Raw genomic sequence first — 16,732 nt, forward strand, 5'->3', positions numbered from 1 at the left:
GATCTATCCTGAAGTACAGTGCTGTCAGTGATAGGATAATATCCATATGTCTATAAGGAAGACCAGCTAGTACTACTATTATTCAAATTTATGCACCAACCACTGTAGCCAAAGATGAAGAAACTAAAGATTTTTACAACTTCTGCTGTCTGAAATTGACCAAATATGCAATCAAAATGTATTGGTAATTACTGGTGATTGGAATGCAAATGTTGGAAACAAAGAAGCATCAGTAGTTCGAAATATGGCTTTGACGATAGAAATGATGCCAGAGATTGCATGATAGAATTCTACAAGATCAATGACTTATTCATTGCAAATACCTTTTCTCAACAACATAACTACACTACAAATGTAGACTTCACTAGAAAGAGCACACAGAAATTGGATTGACCATATCTGTGGAAAGAGGCAATGGAGAAGCTCGATATCTTTAGCCAAAATAAGGCCAGGAGCTGACTGTGGAACAGACCATCAATTGTTCATATGCAAATGCAAGCTGAAGCTAAAGAAAATTAAGAAGAGTCCATTAGAGCCAAAATATGACTTTGATTATATGCCACCTGAATTTAGAGATTATTTGAAGAATAGATTTGATGCACTGAACACCAGTGACCAAAAACCAGACGAGTTATAGGATGATCTCAAAAGCATCACACATGAGAAAAGCTAAAGGTCATGGTCATTAAAAAGACAGGAAAGAAAGAAAGGATGATAACAGATGTCAGAAGAGACTCTAAAACTTGCTCTTGAACAGAGAGTAGCTAAAGCAAACGGAATAAATGACAAGATAAAAGAGCTGAGCAGATTTCAAAGGGCAACTCAAGAAGACAAAGTCAATTACTATAATCAAATGTGTAAAGACCTGGAATTAGAAAATCAAAAAAGGAAGAACATGCTTGGCATTTCTCAAGCTGCAAGAACTGAAGAAAAAATTCAAGCCTCGAGTTGCAATACTGAAGTATTCTATGGGCAAAATACTGAATGACTCTTTGGTCAAAATATTGAATGATGCAGGAAGCATCAAAAGAAAATGGAAGGAATATGCAGTCACTATACCAAAAAGAATTGGTCAATGTTCATCTATTTCAGAAGGTGGTATATAATCAAGAACTGCCGGTATTAAAGGAAGAAGCCAACGTTTCCCTGAAGGAATTGGCAGAAAATAAGGCTCCAGGAATTGAGGAATACCCATTGAGATGTTTCAACAAATAGATGCCACTCTGGAGGCACTTACTCATCAATGCCAAGTAATTTGGAAGACAGATACCTGGCCAATTGAATGGAAGAGATACATATTTGTACCCATACAAAAGAAAGGTGATCAAACTGAATGTGGAAATTATAGAACAATATCATTAATATCATACACAGGTAAAATTGTGCTGAAGATAATTCAAAAACGGTTGCAGCAGTATATTGACAGAGAATTTCCAGAAATGCAAGCCAGATCCAGAAGAGGATGTAGAATGAAGGATATCATTGCTGATGTCTGATGGATCTTGGCTGAAAAGAAAAAAAAAATCAGAAAAATGTTTACTTGTGTTTTATTGACTATGTAAAATCATTGGACTCTGTGAATCATAAATTTATGGATAACATTGTGAAGAATGGGAATTGGAGAGCACTTAACTGTGCTTATGAAGAATCTCTATGTATACCAAGAGGCTTTCATTTGAACAAAACAAGAGGATACTGCATGGTATAAAATCAGCAAGGGTATGCATCAGGGTTTTATCCTTTCACCATACTTATTCAATCTGTATGTTGAACAAATAATCCAAGAAGCTGGATTATATGAAGAGGAATATGATATCAAGATTAGAAGCAGACTCATTAACAACCTGTGATATACAGATAGCACAACTTTGCTTGTTGAAAGTGAAGATGACTTGAAACACTTTCTGACAAAGATTAAAGAAAACAGTCTGCAATATGGATTACACTCCAACATAAAGAAAAAAAAAATACTTACAACTGTACCAATAAGCAGCATCAAGATAAATGGAGAAAAGCCTGAAGTTCTCAAATGTTTCATTTTACTTGAATCCACAATTAAGACCCATGGAAAGGGCAGTCAAGAAATCAGACATCATATTGCACTGGGTAAATCTGTTGTAAAAGACCTTAATGTGTTAAAGAGCAAAGATGTCTATTTGAAGACTAAGGTTTACCTAAACCAAGCCACGGTATTTTTAATAGCCTCATATGCATGTGAAAGCTGGACAATAAATAAAGAAGACTGAAGAAAAGTAGATGCCTTTGAAATGTGGTGTTGGCAAAGGATAGTGAAAGTACCATGGACTGCCAAAGAACAAACAAATCTGTCCTAGAAGAAGTGCAGCCAGAATATTCCTTGAAGTGAGAATGGCCAGACTTTGTCTCACCTAATTTAGTCTTGTTGCCAGTAGGGACCAGTCCCTGGAGGATATCATGCTTGGTAAAGTAGAGGGTAAGCAAAAAAGAAGACACTCAAAGAAATGGATTGACACAGTGGCTGCAACGATATATAACATGCATAGCAAGGATTGTGAGGATGGTACGTGACCCGGCAGTGTTTCATTCTGTTTTATAGGGTCACTACACGTTGGAGTGGGAGCTCTGGTAGCATAGGGCCTAAGGCATTTGACTGCTAACCAGAAGGCTGGCAGTTCAAACTCACCAGCCACTCCTCGAAGGAAAATGGGGCAATCTACTTCCTTAGTGATACTGCCTTGGAAACCCAAGGAGGGGTCGCTATGAGTTGGGTCCGACTCGATGGCACATAACAACAACAACAACTACAACATGAGTTGGAGTGGACTTGATGGCACCTCATAACAACAACAATTTTCCCCTACTATGGAGACAAAAATCATTCAGGGTACTCTAGAATGCACTGCAAATTATGGTATTTTCCATTCTGGCTGGAGAAAATGGAAACTATTTCTACCCTGTGTGCTATCCAGTGACTTTTCCCTCTAATCATTTCCAGTGTTCTTTGTCAGTAAGTTTCATCACATACATTTCCTGACCAGGATTCAACTGATGGCAAGAGGTGGATCACTTGAGTAGGGATCTCCAGAGCTCACTCTCTCTGTGCAATTCTTTCCTTTCTGGTATGCTCCTTTGATCTCTAAACAATCTGTCATTTTGTGTGGTTCAGTTGATCCTGACTCATAGCATAGCTATAGGACAGAGTAGAACTGCCTCAGTTTCCTAGGCTGTAATCTTTACTGGAGAAGATCACCAGATATTTTCTCCCACAGAGTGCCTGGTGGGTTCTAATTGCTGACCTTTTGGTTAACAGTCAAGCCTTTAACCGGTGTATCATCAGGGTACCTAAGTACCCTAAGTACCCTGAACTCCCAGTTCCAACTCCTCAGCTCAGGGAGACTCCAGTTCTCCTTGTGCTGTGGCCTGGAAAGTCTGCAGGCAGTAATCTTGAGTGATCACAATTTACCTTAATTGTTTACTGACTCTCAGGTGTCACTGTTCTTCATTGCCTAATACCCAATGTAATGAAAATTATTGCTTCACATATATATTTTGTTCGTTTTTTAAAAAAGTTGTTTCAGTAGGGAAAAGAAACAATTTCTTTTACTCCATCATGACTGGAAGCTGAACTCTTTTGTTGTAGTTGTTATTTGCCATCGAGTCGGCCCCGACTCATAGCTACCCCTCCTTGGGTTTCCGAGGCAGTATCACTATGGAAGTAGGATTGCCCAACCTTCCTTCTGAGGAGTGGCTGGTGGGTTTGAACCGCCAGCCTTCTGGTTAGCAGTCTAGTGCCTTAGGCACTATGCTACCAGAGAGCTGAACTCTTTAGTCGCCATTTATTTTCTTATTGATTCTAGGAGTACTTCATATATGCATGCATTTTTTTGACAAAATATATATAGTAAAAATATCTTCTCCATTTTGACTTGTTTTTATATTCTCTAAAAAAATTGTTTCTGACAAGAAATGTTCAGAATTTTAATGTGGTCTAATATTAAAATATTAATTTTTTTTGTAGGGTTATGCTTTCTGTATCTGTTTAAGGATTCTTTACTTTCTTCCAAGGTACCTAAAACCAAACCCACTGCATTCAGATTGATTCTGACTCATAGTCACCCCCTTTGAGTTTCCAAGGTGGTAAATTTTTAAGGAAGTAGATTGCCCCATCTTTGTTCTCAGAGCGTTTGGTGGGTTTTAACCACCAGCCTTCCAGTTAGCAATCAAATGCCTTAGGCACTGCACCACCAGAACACCTTTTCCCCCAAGTTGAGAATGTACTTTTCTAGGTTTGTGCTTTTTTATTTTAAATGACATTGATTTTTTTGTGTTGTTGTTAGGGGCCACTGAGTCAGCTCCAATTCATAGCAAGCCTGTGTACAACAGAATGAAACACTGCTTGGTCCTGCACCATCCTCACAATCCTTGCTATACTTCAGCCCATCATTGTAGCAACTATGTCATCCATCTTGTTGAGGGTCTTCCCCTTTTTCACTGACCCTCTACTTTACCAAACATGATACCCTTCTCCAGGGAATGGTCTCTTCTGACAACATGACCAATGTGGGTGAGATAAAGTCTGGCCATTCTCACTTCCAAGGAGCATTCTGGCTGCACTTCTCCCAGGACAGACTTGTTCATTCTTCTGGCAGTCCATGGTATTTTCAGTATTTGCCAACACCAAAATTCAAAGGCATCAACTCTTCTTCAGTCTTCCTTATTCATTGCCCAGCTTTCACATGCATATGAGGTGATTGAAAATACCATGGCTTAGGGCAGGTGCATTTTCAGAAATCAAAGTGACATTTTTGCTTTTTAACACATTAAAGAGGTCTTTTGCAGCAGATTTGACCAGTGCAATACAAAGTCTGATTCCCTGACTGCTGCTTCCATGAGTGTTGACTGTGGATCCAAGTAAAATTAAATCCCTAACAACTGCAATCTTTTCTCCATTTATCATAATGTTGCTTATTGGTCCAGTTGTGAAGATTTTTGTTTTCTTTATGTTGAGGTGTAAACCACACTGAAAATTATAGTCTTTGATATTCATCAGTAAGTGTTTCAAGTCATCTTCACTTTCAGCAAGTAAGATTCTTTTGCCTGCATATCACAGGGTGGGTAGGTTGTGGAATAACAGTAAGATTCTTTTTTTCTCTATGAAATTCCAATTGACTCACCATCACTTACTGAAAAGTCTATCATCTCTCCAGTGTACCAAAGTGTCATCTTTGTCATCAATTTAATGACCATGTATATGTGAATGTTTCTTGGCTCTCTGTATACACAGCTTTAACCTGAGCTTGATAAATGTCATTGATCTGAAGCAGTCATTTCATAATTTTAAGTTTAAACAAAACTTTAGCTAAGTAAATGCAAGTTTTGACTTAGTAGAATATTACTGACCATCCAAAATAGAGAAAGTAGTTTTAACTCAAGAAATATGAAGTCAATTACTATATTAAATAACTCTAATATTATATTTAATGTTTTCATGTCACAATCACAAAGGATTTTGGTTTACATTTTATAAAATGAAAACTCCCATTTAAATTGTGAAATATTAAGTTTAAAATAAAATTATGTAACTCAAACATAATTTTACCAAACCCCTTAACAATTTTAATTGAAATGTTCTAGAAAGAAATATTTTATTCCTTTGTCAAAAGCCTATTTTCTCATTATATCTATATAAAGCTTATTTCAAGAATATTTTTATTCTGAGATTATTTAAACACAATTTCCTTAAAAATGTTTAAAAAAACCAAACAACTCACTGCCGTCGAGTCCGATCCAACTCACAGTGACCCCTCCTTGGGTTTCTGAGGCAGTATGACTATGGAAGTAGATTGCTCAACCTTTCTTCTGAGGAGAGGCTGGCAGATTTGAACCACCAGCCTTCTGGTTAGCAGTCAAATGCCTTAGGCACCATGCTACCAGAGCTCCCTTAGAAATGTTTAGATGTGTAAAGTTTCAACTTTTAAAGTTTAGGTTTCAGATATTTGTTAATTAAAAGACACTAAATGGTTTTGATTTTAAAACATAAAATGAAAATTTCTTATTACAAAATAATGTTATTTTGTTATAGAGAAATCACTAAGTATACACAAAATAAGTGGAAAAAAATTAAAAAGAAAAACAGGTTCACTTTTAAAGAATGATACAAAGCAAGTTTGTCACATTTCAGAGTCTAGTTTCTCGGGAGAACTCCTATGCAAGCACCTTGACTCCAACACCATCTCTCAGAGACCTACCGGTTTTAAAAACATAAGTCAGCTATCTGATAAAAGCCCTTCAGTTCATTCATTCATTCATTCATTCACTCAATAATTATGGATTGATACTTACTATACGGCAGGCAGTCTGGTGGGTGTCTGGGGTGCAAAGTCCTTTCCCTTCATGGAGATTAGTTTTTAGTGAGAGAAGCAGACATCAATAAAATTATCTCACAAACACCTGCAAAATGACAACTATGAGAAGTATTCTGAAAGGAAAGGTACATAGGATTATGAGAGGGTAGAATAGGGAAATATGACTCAAGCCAGAGTATGAAGAAAAGGTTTTCTGTAGAAGAGATGGGTGACCTGAGATCTGAAAGGTGAATAGGAATTGACCAACCCCACCCTCAATAAAATGAAAATCAGCAAGGGGGATGGCAGCATTCCAGAGACAAGAACAGCAATAACCGAGGAGGCCTTGTAGTGGGAAAGGAGGCAAATACCTTCGGGGAAAGGGAAGAACTGGATAATGTTTTTCTCTAGGATGGAACAAGTACAGGAACAAGTCTGGCTTGCTTCCCTATTGTATTCCTGGTCCTCAGGGACTTGCACATACTAGGCATTCCATAAATACTTGTTGTAGAAATTTAAGGTATCTAGGTGTAATAGCTTCCTCCAACATATAAACTGTGATGTAAGAGATAATCTAAAAATGGCATATAATGTAAAAACAATGCACATTTCTTTTTTTCTTTTTGCAGTGTTCCTTCCCCTTCTCTTCCCTCCCACCCCTGGTAACCAACAAAGAAAATTTCCTTCTATATATAAACTTTACTTGACTTTTTACAATAATGAACTGTGATAGTTGGAGCTGTGTGTCAACTTGGCTGGCCTACAACTCTGAGTGGTTTAAGCAGTTGTGATGTGGTTATTTCCATGATGAGATCAGTTGCATATGCTTTGAGCAGCCAATCCGTTAGAAGGGAATTTCCCTAGGGGTGTGACCTAGTACATATATATATACACACACATATATATATATACATATACATATATGGTTATGCCTAAGGCATTTGACTGCTAACCAGAAGCCTGGAGGTTCAAACATACTAGCCACTCCTCGGAAGGAAGGTTGGGCAATCTACTTTTGTAGTGATATCACCTCAGAAACCCAAGGCAGGGTCGCTATGAGTTGGATCCAACTCAACTGTAGTGCTGTAGTGAGTTTGGTCGGTTTGGTTTGGGAAAACTACTGTGGATCTGAACCCTGTTGTGCTGCCTACAACTGTCCATGAGTGAACAATCCGCCATTCTGCCCAGTAATTTTCAATTTGTCATCTGTTGAAGTCAACAGCCAGTATACTGCCTGCGAACCTTGAGCTCATCAGCCCCTGCAGCTGTGTGAGTTGGGAAAAAGCTCCAACTTGGGACTTGTCAGCTTTTATAACTGTGTGAGCCATTTTCCTAAGATAAATTGGTTCTTTTCCTCTCTCTCTCTCTATAAGCTTTACTGGTTTTGCTTCTCTACAGAACCCAGCCTAACACATGAACTAATACAGTATTTGTCCTTCTGTGATTGACATACATCAGTTAGCGTAATGTCCTCCTAGTTCATCCACGTTATGTGGCGTTTTGCAGATCCTACATTATTCTTTATTGTTGCACAGTATTCCATTGTGTGTATGTACCATAGTTTGGTTATCCATTCTTCTGTTGATGGACACCTAGGTTGTTTCCATCTTTCTGCTATTGTAAATGGTGCTGCGATGAATATAGGTGTGCATATGTCTGTTCTTTTCCTGGTTTTCACTTCTTTAAGACACATACCTGGTAATGGGATTGCTGGATCAAATGGTATTGCCAATTCCAACTATCTAAAGTTTCTAAACTTTAAATTCTAAAGAATTCCACCATTCTAAAGCCAACAGTTATTAGTCAATGGCAGATTAGCCATACCACATTAATTATAAATATTTTTGACTCAGTATATATGCACACTGCCTGTGGAGAAGTGGAAAACAAATACAATGATTTATTTTTGTTTGAGGGACTTGTGGCAAGATCTGTGTTCACATGCTTAAGAGTGGCTTTGGCTTACTGGCTGCCATGAAAATTACTTTCACTTGTGTTGTAAAAAAAAAAAAAAAGGCGTTCTGATGGTGCAGTGCCTAAAGCATTTATACTGCTAATCAGCATGTTGGTGGTTCAAACCCACCAGAGGTTTCAAGGAAGGAAGATAGGGCAACCAACTTCCGAAAAGATTTCCAGCCTCAGGGGTCAATATGAGTTGGAATCGATTGAATGCAGTGAGTTTTTGTGTTCTAAAAAGTTTAAGATTTAAGAAAAACAACAAACACAAAACCCTCCAACATCTATAATGATAGGCATTTAATATTCTATCATTGCTAATTTTCACAAAAATCCTGCAATATTGGTATTATCATTCCATTTCACGTATCAGGAAACTGAAGCTTGGAGACATTGCTTACTTTGCTCAAGATCATGACTTGAAAAACGGATGACCTGAAAATGAGTCCAGATCTAGAAGATAAACCCTTGTGAAACTCAAAAGTATCTGCCAAAAGATGAAGGGCTCTAAACCTCAGTGAACCAGACTTATCCTGATTTAATTATTCTGTTAATGATGCCCTTTATATAAGGTGGCTATAGGATTAGAATACCATTTTTATTTTCCAATAATTACTAGACTATGTAAATAAATTAATTCTATTTTCATAGTATTTTCTGATATGGATTACAGTTATAGAGATAATATTAACCTAACGGAGAGTTAAGAATGAGAAAGCCATTCATGTTTGTGCAGTGGAGGTGTCATTTATCAATGCTCTAGATTAGGAGTCTGGGGCTTGCACAATTCAACAGTCTCCTTCACCCTCCTTAGGACTTTTCCTTATCCCCACTTCCAGGTGCCCAAGGAGCTCCATTTGGGCTCACTATAAAGTAACCAGGAGACCCTGTGGTTGTGCAATGTGTGTGGCTGCAGTTAAATAAAATGTTGGTGTTTCAAGTCCACCCAAAGATGCCTTAGAAGAAAGTCCTGGTGACCTTCATATGAAAAATCAGCCATTGAAAACCCTATGAAGAACAGTTGCACTCTGACATCCATGGGGTCTACCTGAGTCAGAATCAACCCAGGCAACTGGTTTGTTATTTTTGGCTTTATGAAGTTACTTGTTTGCTTGTTCTTTCTCTCTCCAGTTCTCTTTATGGTTCCCTCTTTTATCCTTCCGTAAACCAAACTTGATTCTCCTCTCCCTTCACATCTTTCAAGCCTCTGGCTAAAAACTTCCTCCCCACTCCTCATCCTAGTTGATCTAGTCCACCTGTTACTCTTTCACCTTACTGTGTTTACTTCCATCAGAGCACATTTATCATAATCTGTACGTATACTGACTTTGTTTATACTCTCTATGCACTCCATCCATGAGTGCAGTACACCTAACTAGTTTCCCCATTACAATTACACATTTTGAAACTCAGAGAAATTCCTGAATATGAGTGTTATGTATTAAGAAAATGCCTGAGGTGATGTTTTAAGATACTCACTTATCTCCTACTTTACAACTTTTATCTGGTTATCTATATTGCCTTCTAAAATTATGGGAGTCTCTGGGTGGCACAAAGGTTTAAGACGAAAGGTTGGAGGTTCAAATCCACTCAGAAGCAGAAGCAATCTTCGTTAGAAAGGTCACTGTCTTGAAAACCCTAAGAAGCATAGTTCTATTCTGCACATATGGGGTCGCCATGAGTCCAAACAGACTTGACGGCAAATTACAACAGCCTTCTAAAATTTGTTTTGGGACTTTAATCAATAAATTGGAAAATGCAGTACATTTATGTTACAGGGTCATGTTAAGCTCAGAACCAAGTAAAACAATTGTAAAACACACGCGAACAGGTAAGCAGAACAGGCCATCCAGTAACTTTCCCTTTTCTAGCCTACCGTATCAGGCAGGGATTGTTCTTCTGTAAACACAAGACAAAGTGGAAGAAAACTGACGACAAATGGGGTGTAAGATTTTAAATATGTCCCAGAGATAAATATAATCAAATCGTTTGGCCCAGTAATGTGCTCCTGTCACTTGCCCAGCGCTGCTAGAGACCATCACCTCAACCTCGGTGAGTCCCCAGATTGCCATGGCGCGCTTCCCTGTTCCCAGTTCTCTCTCCTTCTGAATCTCAGCTCTTAGATCTCTCGCGGAGGGGACTGACGGAGCTACTGCCTCCCCATCGCGCCGCGGTCTGCCTCCGGGCTGTTTTGTTTCACCCGCTGTCAAACAGAAAAAACAAAAAACCCCGAAAACCCTAGACCGGCACAAACCACATACACCCCGAACTGGCGCCGGGTTAAGTCAAGATGGCAAACCTTGGACTGAACATTTGAACATTCCCCGCTCGTACCCCGGCACGAGCCCCGCCAGGGTTACCCTAGCCGAGGCCTCCGCCGCTTTGTCGGTTGAGGAGTACTCTGGGGACTCTGGCCAACACCGCCAGAGGCGGCCAAGGAGCCCGCTCTAGCTTTCCGAACTACAGATCCCAGGGTGCTGCTCGGACACTGGTTCCCTCCCTTCTCTGCTCGTTCCCTCCTTCCATCTCCTCCTCCCCCCCCAGCCCTTGTTGTTTTGGCTGGAGCGCTCCCGCGGAGTTTCTGAGAAAGTCTAGGCAGAAACCGGAGCCCGGCCCGAACTGAAAAGGGGAGGAGGGAAGGGAGGAAGAGCAGCCCGGAGGCCCAGAGAGGGAGGGATCGGGGCCAAGGCCCGGGCTGCTCAGAACCTGCTGAGCACCCCGGGGTGGGGGAGGCGGCGGGGGAGGAGCGCGAGGGGACGGGACAGTGGGATCCCTCCCCACAGCCGAGCAGCCTAGCGCTTCGTTTCTCTGTTCCCCACCCTCTTCCGCGGCGGCCAGAGAGAACCCACCCTCCGGCGGGACCTCCGCCTTCCCCAGCGCCCGCAGCCCAACGAAGCCCCGCGCTTCGCTGCCGACTGGGCGGCTCCTCCGCGGCCCGGGACCTGCTCTGCACCGGTTGCGCGCGGGAGCCTCGTCGCTGCCCTTTTCCTCCCGGCTACCCGGGCGCTGCGGAGAAGTGACCCGCCCTCTTCCCAGGACGGGAAAGGAGTGGATCGCGCCAGGCGCACCGAAACCGAGAGCTGGCGAGCGGTAGTAGGCACCGCGCGGGGCATTGTGTGTGTGTGTGTGTGTGTGTGCGTGCATCGGTGCGTTTCGGAAAGCGCTCTGGGGAGGTTCTGTCCCGAGGGGGCGGAGCGCAAGACACCGAGGCTCCGGCTTCTTGTCGGGACAGAGTCCCGCGAAGACGCCGGCCCAGCTGAGCCTGAGCGCTGCTGAGGCGGCCGGTGGGACGGCGCGTCTGGCGGCGAGGCAGGCGCACTGAAGGGAGGCCGGGGCTGCCTCGGCCCCGCGGCGGTCGCTTCCCAGTGTTGTCAGCAGCAGCAGAGGAGCCCATTTCTGCTCACATCTGTAGAACTGCCGCGGAGAGCGGGCGGAGCGCGCGCTGGGAGATCGCCTGTCCCGACAGCAGAGGGTGAGCGGCCAAGGAGAGCCAGGACCTCGCGGTTGTGCGCCCGTCAGGCGTTGACTGTGTCGGGAGCGCGCCCGCCCGCCCCTCAGCTGCCCGGCCCGGGGCCTGAGAGGCGCGCATAATGAGCGGCGGCGAAGTGGTGTGCTCGGGATGGCTCCGCAAGTCCCCCCCGGAGAAAAAGTTGAAGCGTTATGTAAGTAGAGGTTATGCCGCCGACACCCCCTCCCCAACCGACTGGCGGGCGGCTGCAGCTGCCCGCGCGCGGGGTTTATTAATCCCCATCTCTATTCCCCTCAGCCCCTTCCCCCATCAGGCTCGAAACTGTAGGCTGTACACTTTTGCCCTGACTTACACATTGCCTAGCAACTTTCCTCCGCCAGGTTCCAGGCAGCCTACTTTTCTGGCTTTATCGCTGCATAGGAGGGACCAGGGTTTCCAGATGAATGCCCGATGCATGTTGTTCTTACTTTTGGCAGGGGTGGGGTAAGGTGGGGAGCATTCTCCTTTATATCTGTCTGCATCCAATTGTTATGAGGCTGGTGACACTAGGAAAACCGATGAGGTTTCGGAACTCATCCGGGATCGCCAGCCCTCTCTTTGGTTCACGCTTCTTCTCCTCTTACTTTGAAGGTAGATTGCCGGGAATGGGCTGTGGAGTTAAGAAATTGGTATTAGACACAAGTATCTCATATCTGCGCAAAAAGAAAAGTTCTTAACGCGCTCTACCGTTTGCTTAGCAGGATTTGCATTTTCGCGGTTTTGAATTGAGGAATATTGGAGTTTGGCCCGAGAGCTGCGGAAGGAAGGCACTGGGGGGAGCCTGGTGGCTGGTGTTTGAGCGCCTTGGATGCGCTGTCAAGCCCTGCGGGAGGGGATGGCTGAGGCCAAAAGGGATTTCTGTGTGTTGCTGATCTTTCCCAGGGCATCAGCATGGCTTAAATGCTATTTGTGTAATTGATACAAGATGCTAATTAAGTGTTAAACCGTTTTATTTTGTTTGTTGTTATGTGCCGTCGAGTCGGACCCGACTCATTTAGCTGTTCGAAAAAAAATATTCCTTGAAAGAACCAACTTTTTTGGTGGAAGTCTGTGTCACCTTCAGGAGTCTCCTCTCCTTCCCCATCGCGCGCTCGTGCGCACGCGCGCGCGCGCGCGGGCCATTGCCTCCTGCAAAAGAAAGAAATGATACTTTTATCTTGGCATGTTGTTGTTGTTGTTATGTGCCGTCGAGTCGGACGGACTCATAGCGACCCCTCCTTGGGTTTCCGAGGCAGTGTCACTAAGGAAGTAGATTGCCCAACCTTCTTTCCAAGGAGTGGCAGGGGGGGTTTGAACCGCCAGCCTTCTGGTTAGCAGTCAAGTGCCTTAGGCGCTACGCATACGGAGCAAATATTTTTCTAGTAAAATTTTTAAGAGCAAAATCTGTGTTCCTTCAAATGTAAATTATCTACCTGAAGCTGACAGTTGTGCTAATAGAACTTGTTTCTTGTTTGAGGATATCTACATCCAGTATTAGAGCTCGAGTTAATCCTATTAGTCACTCACTGTTTGCTTGCATGGAATTGAGTGAAGTGCAATCTTTGACTTCACTGACAGCTCACTAGTGAGTTTCAGGTTTACTTTTGCCAGAATTTGTTATATACAAATAATTCTCATTTAAGAGCTTGATGCCACAAATCCTAAGAAAGTTCTCCAGAAGTTTTTTAATTCCTTCAAAATTCTGTTGTTCCACCTATCACTGTTTGTCTGAATATCCTGGTAAATATACTATATTTTTCTTCCAAAAATACGGGAGAGGCAGTGCTTTTTTCAGCTTAATGCTAAAGGGAAAGGTGTGTGTGAGGGGGGGTTGGTAGGGAGATAGAGATATATTTGTTTTGAGCAGGCACAGTTTAGGAAAGACTACATTAAGACTGTTGTTAGTTGCCTCAGAGTTGATTCTGACTGCTGGCAACTCCACACCTGCAGACTAGAACTGCTCCATCATGGCTGTGACCTTTTGGATGTAGATAGCCAGGCTGCTTTCTGAGGTGCCACTGGGTGGTTTCCAACCACTAGATTTTCCAGCCTTTCCACTAGCAGTCTAGCAAGCCAGACATAATTGATTAAGTTCATGGGGAACTGTTGTGTTGTTGTTGTTATTTGCCATCGAGTCGGCCCCGACTCATAGCGACCCCTCCTTGGGTTTCCGAAGCAGTATCACTATGGAAGTAGGAATGCCCAACCTTCCTTCCGAGGAGTGGCTGGTGGGTTTGAACCACCAGCCTTCTGGTTAGCAGTCAAGTGCCTTAGGCACTATGCTACCAGAACTAGGTACTGATAATAGAGATTTGTTTCATGTGTTCTTTCACATTAATTTATGGCTTTTTTGAAAGATACTAAGCACTCTAATAGACACCATAGTGTAGAAAATACAGTAGGAAAAAGAAAAAAAGCCCTTGCCTCTTGGGCTTGCAATTTAATGAATTATAAACCAGAAAGAAAACCAACCAAAAAGATTATCTTAACAAGGACGAAAAAAAAAAAAAAAGAAAAAGTAAAGAAAAAGGGAGGGGGGGAGTCCAAGTGCATGTGTGTATGTATATAATATATATATTTTCTCCTTTGATTCTTATTTTATGAGGTAGGTATTATCTCTGTTTTACAGATGAGAAAATAGTCTAGCTACACAACCAGAACATGCCAGAGGCAGGATTTGAACCCAGATTTGTCTGACTCATGGGGCTATAAAATGTTACCAACTCTCATCTAGTTTATTTCAGATATGGGGTTTGGTCTCAATCATCTCTAAAGGTCCATTCAGATTATAACTTTCTATGAATCTGTGAATATTAGTTGAGAATGCCAAGAAGTGGGACATCAGACCTGGTCTTTGCCTTCAAGTAGCTTTTTGAGTTTTCAGGAAGAGGAAACCAGCACATATGAAAAGTGAGCCAACAGTGCCAAGTAGTTTATGATTATATATGTTCAGGTTGAGTGATCGGGATGTTCTACAGATGTTTAAGGAACAAGTTACATGTAGTCCGGAATTATGGGAAGACATTAGAGAGACAGTGGACTCAGGTTTGTGTTTTTAGCAGAGGGACGGAAGACTATGCCTAACAGCTGGGGCTGGATTTTGCTTGCCCAGTGGAACACTAGTGCATTTTCTTTACATACTAGTGGTAGAGTGCACTGAGATAGACCAGGAAGACATTGAGCAGGATGGCTCTCAAAGCTGAGATGGCCGAGAGGATGAGGTACAGTGTGGTAAGTTAAATGAAGCTTGTCTTGTTTTTTTAACCATTAAGTAGATTGCACAGAAGATTTTGCCTTTCCCAGGTCATATTGATCTTTTGGTTTAGGTATCCAATTTAGATTGCTTTTGCTAAAGCAATTTTTGACTGTTAAAGATGGAAGTATGTATGCATATGCATGCATTTCCTGTGCCTGTTCTTATGTAGAATCTTTTATTTTCTGGATGAACGGAAACATTGTTGGCCACCCAATAGGCAAAATGTTGGTATATAATGGTTTTTGATGAATGGATTTTCTGTGAAAGGATATCTTGGATGCATAGTACTGTAATTATTAAATGAGTCTTCAGGGAGTTTGAGCATTATGATTCTGTTGGGAAGTATTTGACCCTTGGGACTTTGACAGTTGTCTCACTGTTTACAGTATTTCATAAGGTAGTCCAAACACCGATTAAGATGAGCCTTAAGGGCTGTTAAGTTGCACAGAATGGTTTTAACTTTATCTTTAAAGCTACCTAATGCTTTCCTTTTACAATTCCATTTTATGTTTGCTGTTTCATAGTCAACCCAACCAGGGTTGTTTTCTTTATATACCAGTGTGTTCCCCTGATAGTAAGCCTTTCTTGAATTTCCTAAAGAGAGTGCAATCTCTTTCCTAAAGAGATTTATTTTTATTTACAAATTAAAAGATGAGATATTCCTAGTCTCTTTTTTAAATTTTTCCTATATTTGTTTGCAAAAGGATAAAAACCTAATGTCTCATTCTCTCTATATTTAAGCATCTACTTAAAATGGAGGTGAAAATTTTATGATTTCTTTCCATTTTTCTAATACGGTATAGCTGTTTTTTTGCCCTGTTTAATTATTAAACAGCTGATTTTTTATTACTGACTCAAGTGAATCATGTGCAGATCTCTGTCACTAGGTTGAGAAAATGAGTAAAGTCTTGGTAGTGTGTATTCAGCAGTGGTGCTCAGATTTTTAAAGAGTTTTTGAAAGACAAATCACTTATTTGAAATAATGGTGAAATTTTCATCCAAAAAAACCCCAAACTCACTGCCATCGAGTTGATACCAACTCATAGCAAGCTCTCCTTGGGTTTCTGAGGAGGTATCTCTACGGAGGGAGCTCTGGTGGTGTAGTGCCTACGGCATTTGACTGCTAACTAGAAGGCTGACGGTTCAAACCCACCAGCCACTCCTCGGAAGGAAGTTTGAGCAGTCTACTTCGATAGTGATACCGCCTCAGAAACCCAAGGAGGGGTCGCTATCAGTGGAGTTGAATGAGTTTGGTTTGGTATCTCTCCGGAAGTAGATTGCCCAGTCTTCATCAGGAAGTGATATTTTAGCTGAGAGAAAATGTAAGTCCAGAAAAGAAAGGATTGTTTCAGGCTGGCTGGTAACCACGCAGCTCTGCAGGAGGAGCTTCCCTGTAGCCTGCCATGAGCTTGGACACCAAGCTTGGGCTTCATGGCCTATCTGTCAGTGTTGGACAGGTGTGCAACCTCAGCAGGTGAACCTGCTTCTGATGCCAGAGCAAGGTGGTCTATTAGCTGACAGCTGGCCTGGGAGCAAGTCTTGAATGCCTAATTTGCACCCAGCTTGGGCTCTGTCTGCTCTGCAGCTGTCAACTAATAGGCCAGTTCTTTGTCTGCACTCCTGGTTCTGGAAATGGGCCTAGAAACAGAAATAACCTCTCCCACTAGGTGGGCAGCTGACATCTTATGTAAAGAAGGTGGGCATGCAGGG

At 42.1% G+C, this 16,732-nt stretch overlaps 1 protein-coding gene across 1 annotated transcript in view; it reads left to right on the forward strand.

Moving 5' to 3' along the window:
* Positions 1–11,869: 11,869 nt before the first annotated feature.
* GAB1 (GRB2 associated binding protein 1) overlaps positions 11,870–16,732 on the forward strand; it is a 188,841-nt gene continuing 183,978 nt past the window's right edge. The window contains exon 1 of the mRNA XM_007944118.1: positions 11,870–11,941. Coding sequence (XP_007942309.1) covers positions 11,870–11,941 — 72 coding nt within the window. The remainder of the gene's footprint in view (positions 11,942–16,732) is intronic.

This window comes from Orycteropus afer, unplaced genomic scaffold, assembly GCF_000298275.1.
Source record: "Orycteropus afer afer isolate SDZICR_OR568_19922 unplaced genomic scaffold, OryAfe1.0 scaffold00120, whole genome shotgun sequence".
Lineage (NCBI taxonomy): Eukaryota > Metazoa > Chordata > Mammalia > Tubulidentata > Orycteropodidae > Orycteropus > Orycteropus afer.